Here is a 12184-nt window from a genome sequence, read left to right on the forward strand (position 1 = left end):
AGGCTGGGTTCACACCTGGCCGTTTTACAGCGCTGATCGACGCGCTGTAAAACGCCCTGCAAGTGAAATCCCATTATTTCTTATGGGCATTGTTCTCACTTGGGCATATTTCAGTGTGTCGGAACGTGCTGAAAAACGCCCTATGCCCAAAGAAGTACAGGAGCTTCTTTGGGGCGTATTTCCGCGCTTATCCATTAGGATACATCCGGATAGCCCTTGTAAACGCGCGTTTTGACGCGCGTTTTGTGGGCTGCAAATCGCGGTTAAAACATGCACAGCAAAACGCGCGTCATACACGCATATTTTGAACGCCTAGGTGGGAACCCAGCCTAAAGGAGAACTATGAGGTGAGTGCTTTTCACTCACCTCATAGTTCTAGCCGACCTGTGACAATGAGACTGTCACAGGTCGAAAATGAGGACATAAAAATATGGAATGACACGGTGAAATGAGGATTAACAATGTACGACCATAGGTTTCCTTTTTACAGATAAATGTACAGTTGCAGCTCAAATTGATTGCCAACTAAAACACAAGTACACTGGGTAAATTCTAACTTTTGTGGTGTGCTATAGCTTTAACAGATAAAGTAAGATGCTTCAGTCAATAGAAAACAAATTTAAGCCATTTTATCTGGAAGTAGAAAGATACCCTGCAAAAGGTCACTGTCCACTGGGACATGGCCATGAGCTGCCTCGGCTGAAATCACTGTAGTATGAACCCTTTATAACAGGGCAACTTAATTCAGTCATTGGAGTAGAACAACAGCAATTACTCATCAAGACCTGCGGACCAAACTCAGAGCATTGTTAGATCAGGAGGTGATATTAGCAGCATTTATCAAACCCATCGCCAGCATGCACTGGGGAATTCACAGCTGTGCAAGGGAAATGAAGTTTAGGATTGGAGAAAAGGGTGAAGAAACACCATTACATTGGATTTCTTTTGAGTGTTAAATAAAGACCTAATCATTCTGCATTGTCTTTTAACATTTCACCACATGGATCTTATGCCTAGAGAATTTCTGCAGTATTTAAAACGATGATTCATTTACATTAGCAACATTAAAGAACAGATTTTTGTCAGTGCAGAAGGAATATTCAAGAGCCAAGCACACCTAATTAAAAGTGACCACAGGCATGAGATTCCTTGATCTAGCTAATTGTGATTGAATGAGGGGACTGGTACATATTTGTGGAAACTCTGCAACCTGGGCAGACACCCAACTAGTCAACTAATCTCAAGAGAATGACATTGCCCAAGTGGGATTTCAACCGCCAATCAGGGTTGTTTTCCTGTCCCTAGGCATGTGTTGAGGAAGTTTGCACAATGTGGTAACATACATGCCTGGCTGATATGTGCATGCATGTTTACTTATGGATTGCTAAATTTATTTGCTCAAATATTTATTTTCAGGATCAGAATTTTGTACGGGTCAGCAGCAGCTTCAACAAAGGGTGGAAGGGGTCATAGCTGTGACCAATGCTGCACTGAGTAAGATTTCTGTGTTTCTGCACATTGTCTCCTTGGTTATGCCAGTTTCTGATGTCCACTGTAATGTGCCTACCCAAGTAAAGGCGATTAGAAACCTTGCAATGTACAGAAACAATGTGTGGTTCCACTGCTAAAGCCAAATGTCATAACAGTCAGAAGTCACAAGAGCATATGGAAAAATTAAAGCATGTCATAGCTTAGATGGTCTAAATCAATTAAAAAAAACCTGCTCACATAAACCAAAGGCAACTTTACTTCTACTACTGATCTTTAAAGCAGGACGGTCACTTGACAGGTGAATGGTTTAGCAGGCTTAGCTAAACTGCATATTATTTCCTTCAGCTTTAGAAACTAGGTTATATTTATAGAGCTGAACAATTCTGCCCTTGACCCTCTTTTTAAAAATAGAGTTCTTCAAACAATATGGTGGGTGTGTTTCCCACAGAAACTAGACAGAGGTTAAATGAAAATTTCTAACTTGCACTAGAGAAAAACCAGGTACAGTAAACTCCCAGTTATCCGGCACCCACGGGATCGGTAGATGCTAGATAACTAGAGTTCAAATTGGCTTTTTCAAATTGCAATAGCAAGCTGGCTATTGCACCCGCCCACTGAGCAGAGGAGCGGATCCGCTAAAGAAAGTTCACCCGCCCCTCTGCTCAGTGGGTGGGTACAATAGCCAGCCTGCTATTGTAATATGAAACAGCCAATAGCAGGCCGGCTTATGCTACCTATTGTTTACATTCTGCTGCCGACCGCAGAATCTGGGTGCGGGGGGTTACCGGCCGGCAGCAAGATGTAAACAAAGAATCTTGTTAGCAACTTAACAAATTTAGTTGCTAATGAAATTTTTTTTGTTATGCACCAAGCAACTGGCAATTTTTTAGTGTGCATCAAGCCACCGGCAAAAAAAAATGCCCTCGATTTTCTTTTGCCGGTGGCTTGAGTGGCGGTTGCTTTAATGCTGTATAATGGGGAGTTTACTGTATAATCTAACTGCTGTGGGCGACAATACCTCTCCAGTGTATTTGGATTGCAAGGCATAAAAGACAAAACAGGATATAGTGGGTCCAAGATTTTGGAGAACCCAAAAAAAGCATTGTGAGCAGAGGTTTTTCTGAACAATTTGCATTATTAGCAGGCATTATTGGTATTATAAGCATGCTGATCTGCATGTCTTGGGGTCCAAGGTCTTTTTTTTTTTACAACTCTCAATAAAATCTTACTACAGAAAAGTGGTTAGCTCACTCTAAATTAGGGAGGAAGAATTTGACAATATAACAAGCTCACTGAAATATAAATTTCACATCCCAGTTAAGAATTATTGAGGGTTTAGAACTAGAACAAGCAATTTATATAGCTTGCAGCCCTATAACTGAAGAAAAAGGACAAGCGGGAAATCATCTGTGGTTAGATAGCTCTGTTATGTCGACAATTTACAGTCTAATTATGTTTGTAGAGCTATGCTGTTATTTTGCTTGATTAACTGCCAGTGGTTGCCTTGAAATGATCATCTTTATACAAATTATAGAAAGGTATCAAACTTCTATCACATGTGAATAAGTGATTTTTAGAGTTAACAAGTTAAACTAATGTGAACAACACTTAAAGCAAACCTACCAATATAAAAAGGTTTTATATTAAGAGCATATACTACAAGTAGTGTGCAAGTTCAACACTAACGCAGACATATGCCACATCTAAAAGAAATCATACGACTCCCTTGACAATGCCTTAATTTTATTTTCCCCATGGAAGGATGGCACCATCTTTGCTCAGCCATCCCCCCAGGGTTCATATCTATTATCGAGCCGAAGATACTTCCCCAAAATGATGAACTTATGCATAATCCGTGTCTGTGCAGTTGTCTCTGTTTTTGGCTGTGTAAATACACATAGTTTCACACAGCTCAGCTTCCTGCTCACTCTCTGACCAATAAGTGTAAAAAAATTGAAGCAAGCACAGATGAGGCTCTATACAGTTCTGCATTCTGTGACTTTCAAGTGTAAAAATCCATCACTCGCTCTGACAGATAAGTGTACCTGCAGTCCTTTACCTTGTGATGTGTCACAAAATTACAGCAATTAATCCCACAGAATACTAAGGAATGCTTTCTACTGCCTGAAGAATAAGAGGATATAATATTCCTACGCAAGACTATGTTTTATCTAAGACTCTTGATTGGGACTCAAGAACCGCTTGCCACAAATAAATGTCACAATTTTTCTTTATAATATATTGCTGCCATTTTGACATGTTGGAATGTATACATGTAAATATGTCTCCTGTCATATAACATAGAAAGGAACATGTGTAAACTAGTTGTGTAAACTTGTGTAGGAAAGAATGCCAGCTGACACATTTTTACAACATGTAAATTACAGTATAACAACTTTTTTCATAACCAAGATGAAAATGGGGGAAATGGTTACATGCATAGCTCAAAAGAGAACTTTGCACAATTATTACAAAAAATAAATTGGTGCGTGATTCTCCGCAAAAATGTTGTCTTGTACTTTGCAATAGTAATATTGAGCAAAAGATTTGAACACTCAGACCAACCAACCTCTGTAGCTAAAAACCTTCTGCAACCTTACTTTCTGCAAACTTGCAGAAAAGATGGTAGCCCATTTCTTTAAGCAAACGTCTTCAGTCCACGTATATTTCTTGAATTTCATACTTGGTCGGCTTCATGCCTCAACAGTTTAAGTTACTGAAGTCACAGCTCTGCCTTTGTCTTTTTAAAACATATTTTTCTGTTTGAGACACTCCAATGTGAATAGTCTCCTTTGTTTTTAAAGGTGAGCTTTAGATGACAAACACCCCAATGTTCAACTGTAGGTTTTGGAATTCATTGGTGTCTCAAATACTGAAAGAAGCCGCAAAAGGCAGAGCCAACATGTGCTTTACGGGAATAGGGTTTCTTAAACTGATACAATTTCTAGATGAAACTAGCTAACCCCCCAAAAAAAAAAAAAACCCAACACATTCCCTTTAATAAAATAATTCAGAGCACAATACAAAGGATGTAAAAAAAATAATAATACTTTAGGGCAAACACTGTACTCAATATGCTGGTACTCTGGAAACACACTATAATTTCCCTTTAATCCTTTTCCCGAGATTAGGCTTCTTTTTATCACCTGCCATTCAAGGATACCCCAAAATGGCCACATCCATGGGCAATTGTTTAATCAGCACATGTATGCTGTTATCATTTGGGGTAGTTGTCTTCTTTCTGCCTCTTCCTGGTTTAGACATTTCCAAAAATCTCAATCTAAATTTTCTTTACTCCATATTTGGTTGCACCCATACAGTTTTCAGATTTTTATAGCCACAAAGTGCAGCTACACTGACAATATTACACCCAAAACTCCTTCCACCCACAGTTATTCCCTCACGTTTCACAGGAATTTAATTTCCAGCAATATAAAGCCCCTTACTAAACTGTCAAGGCTATAAATGACTGGCTTTCATCCCATCATATTAATATTATTCACGGCCAGAAAACTGTCCTCGCCTAAGCCCCATTGAAAAGATCTGTGTAAAATCAATTAAAGGCTCATATTTAGGGTGTAACATGAAACATGGTCAGATCACAGACCCCCCCCCCCCCCACCTGAATCGAGGGGTTAATCTCCCCGAAGGATGCCTCGGTTTGAATTTGGCACGGCTGTGCGTGGCTCCGCCCACACAGCTGCGTCATCCATTCACAGATCCTTTGACTGCAGCAGAGGGACTTGTAGTTCACCAAATTTGCAGTCCATTTACACTTCCTCCTCTCGTCCATATAACTGCATGTCCATACCTCGGTATGGACATGGATGGGAGGAATAGTTTGCAGGAGCCAGAGCATTGCACGCATGATCTACTGATTGCGGTTGCAAAGTTTTACTGGCTCCTATGCAAAAAAAAATTAATAAATAAACGCCATCTTTTCTTTTATAAAAACAACAGATATGCATGAGATATGAGATATTTTAAACAGTATAACACCAACTTCAACATTACATGTGGAATATTTATTAATTTTTTTTTAGAATATATTACTCCAAATTAGACAAATCCCACAATTTTAAAAGCTAATGCAAAGTTTAGATTTGGTCTTAGGTGCATATGGACATATTAAGATATTGCACTGCTCCTGTCTCAATGAAAAAAATATTTGGGTTATGCTTTGCAGGATAAAACACTTCAGAAAAAGAGAATATATCTGGTTCATATACAAAAGTGCTTATTGTCACCTGTTATCAATCTGCTAAATACTTTAATATTGCAGTGGCATTTATCAGTAGCCCAGCAGTATGCAATTTGCTATTAAAATGTGCTGCAGTACGTCTGACAACACAGATCTGAACAAAGCCATCAGTCTGCTCTTGCTGAACATGACAAGCAAACTAAACTCCTAATTGCCCCCTGACAGTTCTTCAATTGACCCTTTGAAGAGTCTTGCAAGCAATGTTGTTTAATGTACAGTACAGAGAGGTGTCAGCATAAATAAAGATGGCTCTGGCTGTCTTGGACAGATAATTAGTATATACAACTCAATGTTAACCCAGTAAGAACCTTTCATGTCAGTAAACACCATGGAAAAAAAAAACTTTATGGATGTATCTAGTCAGTTCTATACTTTGAGTTAAAATTCAATACATATAATAATGTCAAATAATTGTCTAATAAAATGCCTATATTGTGGATTCATCGTTTTTTGGTATGCATTTTCCAGGTTGGGCATTGTTCCACGCATTAAAGTGCAATTAAACACATGTATAGTAAACTATCTGTGCTTCATGCAGTACCATTCATCAATACAAAAGATGTGTTTACAGACAACTATGTCATTAAAAATAATGGAATCGAACTCTCTGTTCATTTTAAGTTAAGTTGTGGATTGGCCCCAACCTACTAAGCCTCAATTACCTGTCTGAGAAAAGGAGGTATTTGTTACCCCAAAGACAATGATTGGCAAGACAGACAAGAGGTTTATTGCCGTAGCCATGAGGATGCTTAGACCGAAGCGGTGCTGCCATTCAAAGAATCAGCTTCTTACCTGAAATACAGTAAGAGCTGTGCAGCCCATGGAACAGTACGGTATTTTGTTTACTGTTTTGAAGGTTTGTGGATTGCTATGCCGTTGTAGGTAGTTTTTGTTTAGGAGGTGTATGCTTTTTTACAATTGCCAAGTAACTGTTCCAAAACATCTGCTAAACCAGTGTTTCTCAAATTCTGATCAGCTGTATACTAGCATTGCCAGCCAGCTATACTCCAGAATCACTGTTGAGTAATAACGTTATCTTCTCCAAAATGGCCCTAAAGACCTGCAGTGATTAAAGAGGAACTTTACCCTCATCTTCAAAATAACAACAAACATACCTATAGAAATGTTTAGTAATGAAAATCTACAAACACATACTTCTAGATAATTGCAGGCTTTATATACTTTGCATACCTTACTTCTCTTTTCTTTCCCAGTCTTCTGAAAGTGGCCATTTTAACTAAGGGCAGATTACTAGATCTCCCTTTACCCACTGGAACTCGGGCACATGTGACTAGGACATGTGATCATGCACATCATCTCAGGGGAGGAAAATGCCTTTCCCTGAGATATCGTGAGATTACAGATAAGATTTCTCAGCAATGCTCTGCTGATCTAACCTTCCCAGGATGCAACTCTTGGGCACAATTACATAATTTGTGCCAAAGTGGACCGGGAAATGGAAGAAAAGAAATTGTAAGTAAAATAAAAATATATTTGTTTAGCCATTGAATGTAAGATGATTTCATATCAGCATGCAGAGCTGTATGTGGATGTGATTTTTAGTGAAAGGGGATAAAAGGTCTGCTTTAAAGTCACCATGCTCTTTCTAGTGTTCTCTAATGGCAGCTGAGAGAAAACATTCTCTAGGAGACATGTCCTCAACACATTCAGAGCCATATCCTTCTGATGCCACCTATGAGGGGAAGTAGCACCAGTGGTACGTGTCCTGAATTTATTTTTAATAAGGTTGCTAAGATTTGTGTACTGTGAACCTTCCCTATAATAATAATAATAATAATAATAATAATCATCATCATCATCATCATCATCATCAAGGGAGAAGCATTCCAGAGAGGAACACAGTTATATCCTTCAGTCGACCATACAAATTACAACCTGATTGTACAATTTTCTTTAGCTACACAAAGAAATATACAGTGCAAGGGCATTCATGACTGGATACAAAATCAACAGCCTCTTTAGGTAGGCCATTATATTACTTGAGTTTGGTAAATCTAAAGGAGAACAGATACTGGACAATGATATTGTAATATTAATGTTGCACTAAACTCAGGAGTTAAATCTTAAAAAAGAACTCAAGCACCTTAACTGTTAACAAAAATGTGTCTTATTTGTGCATCACTCGGCTGTAGATCCTCAAATCATCTCTGAATTCATGCTGACACTGTCCCTCCTTCTGGAGGGTGGCTACGTTTGTTCCGCATGGTCTGTGTGTGTTGTAAAGTAGCCACCACTCCAAGCTCACTCCCGTACTGGACTACAATCTCATGTTTAGTTTAGTCATTTGTATTGAGATTGTAGTCCATTAGGGGAGCGAGCTTATAGTGGCGACCACTTCACAACAAGCACAAGGACCAGGGTGAAGAAAAGTAGCCACCCTCCAGAAGGAGGGACAGTGTCAGCATGAATTCAGAGATGATTTGAGGATCTACAGCCGAGTGATTCACAAAAAAGCTACATTCTACTAGGGTACTGCGTTTTCAAGATTTAACTTCTGAGTTTGGTGTTACATTAATGACCAGCTTGATTTGCAAAATCTCAGAAACTCATGGGGTTGACAGCTGTCATTTTCCCGTTTATGCTAGAACTCTCAAAGTCAGTATTTACTATACATACTAAATGGCAAAATTCTAAACATCATTATTGCATTAAAACCCATCAGTACATTGCATATTACATTAAAACAGGACTACCCCAATAAAACGTATATCGATAAGACTGTATTTACCTTTGGCCCTTCTGAAAATAAAGCAATCTTCATCAAGCATGCATCAGCTCATGTCTGTTGCACAGCATGTGACTGCAAATAACAAGCTACAAGCCTAAACCTTTTTACGATGAAAACTGCAATTCTGTTCCTTAAGAAAAAAATGTGATCTATTATAGTTTTTTTTTTATAACTGTAATAACTATTTTATGTATCAGAGATATCCATCTCCCAAATTACAGCAGGAAAAGAAGTGAAACGAAATAAATAAATCAAATAAAATAAAAAAAACACGCTCTCCACAGACAATGATAAAGTAGTTAGCGGATAATAAATATTTGTCAGGTCCTGTCACATCTGCACAAATTCTGCTATTAGTGAAGAGACGCTGCAGATAGAAATAAATAGAGGCCAGAAAATCAATGCATCTTCAGCTCAAGCAGTTGCTAAACACACAGAAAAACATCTTTATCCAACAAGCAGTGCGCTGCGAATATTCCCAAGTCTTGCCTTGCTGCAGCGGAGGAAAATTTAATCTTCCCAAATACTCATCAGGGCACTCCATCCTACAGAGCTGACAGCCCCACTTATAATTAATTATACAATTTCGATGGGAATATCGACTAAAGCTAGCCATATATCATAGCAAAAGTCAATAGCCATGGACACATTCAATCATGTCCCAGCCAATGATTACTACTCTTAAAATACAATAATTATTTTCAGGAGCCAGCTTGAATTAAATTTCTGTCAGGCCGGTACAAGACCAGTGCTTGATGAAGGATGCAATGGATTTTTTTGGGGTTGAATTTGGCCCGGGAACATTCATCCTTTAAGATAGGTAGTTTGTTTTTTAGCGATCATGGTGCTGCGTATTTAACTAGACCATGAAGATTGGATTATCTCCTCCGGCTCATTATATCATTCATCTTTCTCTGGCTTCTGAGGCTGTACATGAATGTTCTGTACTGTGCTCCTATCAAACAAGCAGCAGAGATACAGGCTTCTGGCTGTAAAACATTCTGTCTAAAGGCATTTATGTTCCTTTTTATTATTATTTTCTTAAACACGAAAACATAAGCAGTCATAAATATAAGATAATTGTCTGACAGACTACGTGACAGTTCTCTGGTTTGTAAACAATGGCAGATACCCTCAGCTTTCTGTTCTTGGGGGCTCATGACAGTTCTCTTGTTTATGAGCAGTGGCAGAAACCCTTAGCTTTGTGTTCTTGGGGGAGCTGGTGGTTGGTTCTTGATCCTGAGAGTGGGACACAATAATACTTATCGCGGGAATTTCATCTACAACTAATCCTAACTCCAAGGCTCATCCTAATCAAATCAATAAAACAAGTCCTTAACACTTAGGGGCATATTTATAAAGCAGCAACCCCACCATTTTCACAATTCAGGTAGATCTTTCAAGTGTATGTATTACATTACAGTGATTGAATGTTTGGTAAAAAGCACTGTTACTGGTTTATAAATTGTGCTGCTTTAGTGTATCTAAAGGAATTTGTTTTTAATTTTAGATGGAGAGTGGAAGAGTTACAAACCTTGTGAGGTTTTAATACTGCAAGAAAGAATCTCTCTTTGTCCTCTCATCAGGACTGAAAGTGAAAGAAAATGCAAAATTGTGAGTTGTCTACAATAGGGATAGAGGGATTATCTTCCAATTGGTCTGGTGGTAACTGTCTAGGAGGGGATTTCACTCAATTTAGAGAGATTTCCATTCACTTCCCACCGAATCTACAGGAGAGGAAGTAAAGAAAAATATCTTGAAAGAGACACAGTTGGCAAAAAAAAAAAAATGTCAGGGATTGTAACCATTCCCTACCAATGCAAATAGGAGAAAAACAAAAAAAAAAAAAAGGATTTTTAGATCCCTAAAAGCCCAGGAGCAATCTAGTAAAGTGCATCGTGAGAGGTAAAAGTGGAACCTTATCCGTACGGCCATCAGCTTGAAAAATGATGTCTCTGAAGCACTGAGAAATAGTGGAACGAGAAGCTGGACCCCTTTAGAGAGATCATCAGTAATGATGAAAAGAGTCAGTCTTTCTTTCTAATTGAAGCAGTGGCTGAGAGGTAAACCTGAACAGAGTGAACTATTTACAAGCAGTGAAGGGACAGAGACAGACCGAGAGAAGAACAATGTCTTAGATGTGGTGAAAAGCCACCTTAGGCGTGAAGAATGCTCTAGCCCTCAAAACTACCTTATCCTTGTGTAAAACCAAAAATTGTTCTTTACAAGCTAAAGCTGCCAGCTCTGACACAGGTCTTGCAGAGGGGATAGCAACAAGGAATGCAACCGTGTTAGAGTTGAAAGGGGAAAATCTCTAATAGGTTCAAAAGGCATCTTTGAAATGCTGACTGAAACAATGTAGATCCCATGTCTAGTCACATGAGGTTGTACAGGTAAAGCCACAAGAGAGATGACCTGTACAAAGGTCTTGCTCAAAGAATGGGTGGCTAGTGGTCTATGGAGTAAGATTGCAAGGGCTAAAATGTGACCCTTGAAGTACTCAGGGCCTTATGTTGTACTAAACTAGATTGAAAAAAAGTTTAGGAATTGTCCCATGGAGTATTTCCTTTCGTGAATCTTTCTTTCCTTGCACCAAAATAAGTAAGCCTTGTGTTATGGCAGACCTTGCAGGGGGTAGACTTCCTAACTTTCAAATGCATGGAAATAAATAACTCCAGAGACCCATCTCTCAAGATCTGGGCTTCAACAGCAATGCCGTTAAAGGCAGCAGGGTGATGAACTGGACCATGTGATAGGAGTGCTAGTAGATCTGGAACAGCCCACCAGGTGTCAGCCAGAAGACTGATCAGGTGGGAGAACTATTTTTTCCTGGGCTTTTTGTGTGGGAAGCAGGGAGGGGGCGACAAGCTTCATCAATAGTGCCGGAGCCTTGCCTGTTACAATGTCCTTGGAGGAAGGTTGCCAGATCAAGCCTGTATGTCCATCTGAATTCTAAACCTAACTACAGTTCCAAATTCTTGGTAATTTTCGAACTTATTTTTTTATTCGCCAAGGCAATCTAGTTAAAAATTTCCTGACCTATAAACCTGCCATTACGATATAGTATAATTCTCCTTGCTGGAGTTTTCCTTTATTTCACATAGTAAATAATGCAGAGGGTTCAGTGGGACTTCAATATACATGAGGAAGAACATGGATATATCTGGAAAACAAAAATAAACTGTAGATCTATAGCATTTATTTATGGTAGGTGCAAACATGGATGGAGGACATAAGGTGAAGTTGGGAGCGAACACTTCTTCCAGCAGCATTCTGAACAAACATAAGCTGAATAGAAGGCCATTCAGGAACATGCACTTGGGAGCCTCTATTTTAGCAGTGTTTTGTTTTATGCAAAGTGTTCTCTGCCGAGCCCTCCTGGTTTATTAATAAACAACAGGAAACATACAAGATAATGTACACAGGCATTTATGGCTATCTGTGTTAAATGCACTAATGGCTTCCATTTGGTACAAGCAACACATGCCCATCGAAAACTCTCTATGTGAGGAAGTTTAATTGCTATTTAACCCCAGGTTGGCAAGATGTTCCCTGACTTTTTGCCCTTGTAACCAGATAGTAAAAAATGTAAGGAAGCCTCTTCTAAAGATGATGCACAAGAAAGCCCGCAAACAGTTTGCTGAAGACAAGCAGACTAAGGACATGGATTACTGGAACCATGT

The 12184-nt window shown here is 39.0% G+C and overlaps 1 protein-coding gene across 2 annotated transcripts in view; it reads right to left on the bottom strand.

Annotated features, from left to right (window-relative positions):
* INPP5A (inositol polyphosphate-5-phosphatase A) overlaps positions 1-12184 on the bottom strand; it is a 337691-nt gene that overhangs the window by 38401 nt on the left and 287106 nt on the right. The window contains exon 12 of one of the 2 annotated variants that reach the window (XM_018553704.1): positions 6287-6297. The exons of the other annotated variant lie outside the window; for it this stretch is intronic. Coding sequence (XP_018409206.1) covers positions 6287-6297 — 11 coding nt within the window. The remainder of the gene's footprint in view (positions 1-6286; positions 6298-12184) is intronic. 2 annotated transcript variants of the gene reach the window in all.

Source organism: Nanorana parkeri, unplaced genomic scaffold (assembly GCF_000935625.1).
Source record: "Nanorana parkeri isolate BGI_ZX_2015 unplaced genomic scaffold, ASM93562v1 scaffold127, whole genome shotgun sequence".
Classification (NCBI taxonomy): Eukaryota; Metazoa; Chordata; class Amphibia; order Anura; family Dicroglossidae; genus Nanorana; species Nanorana parkeri.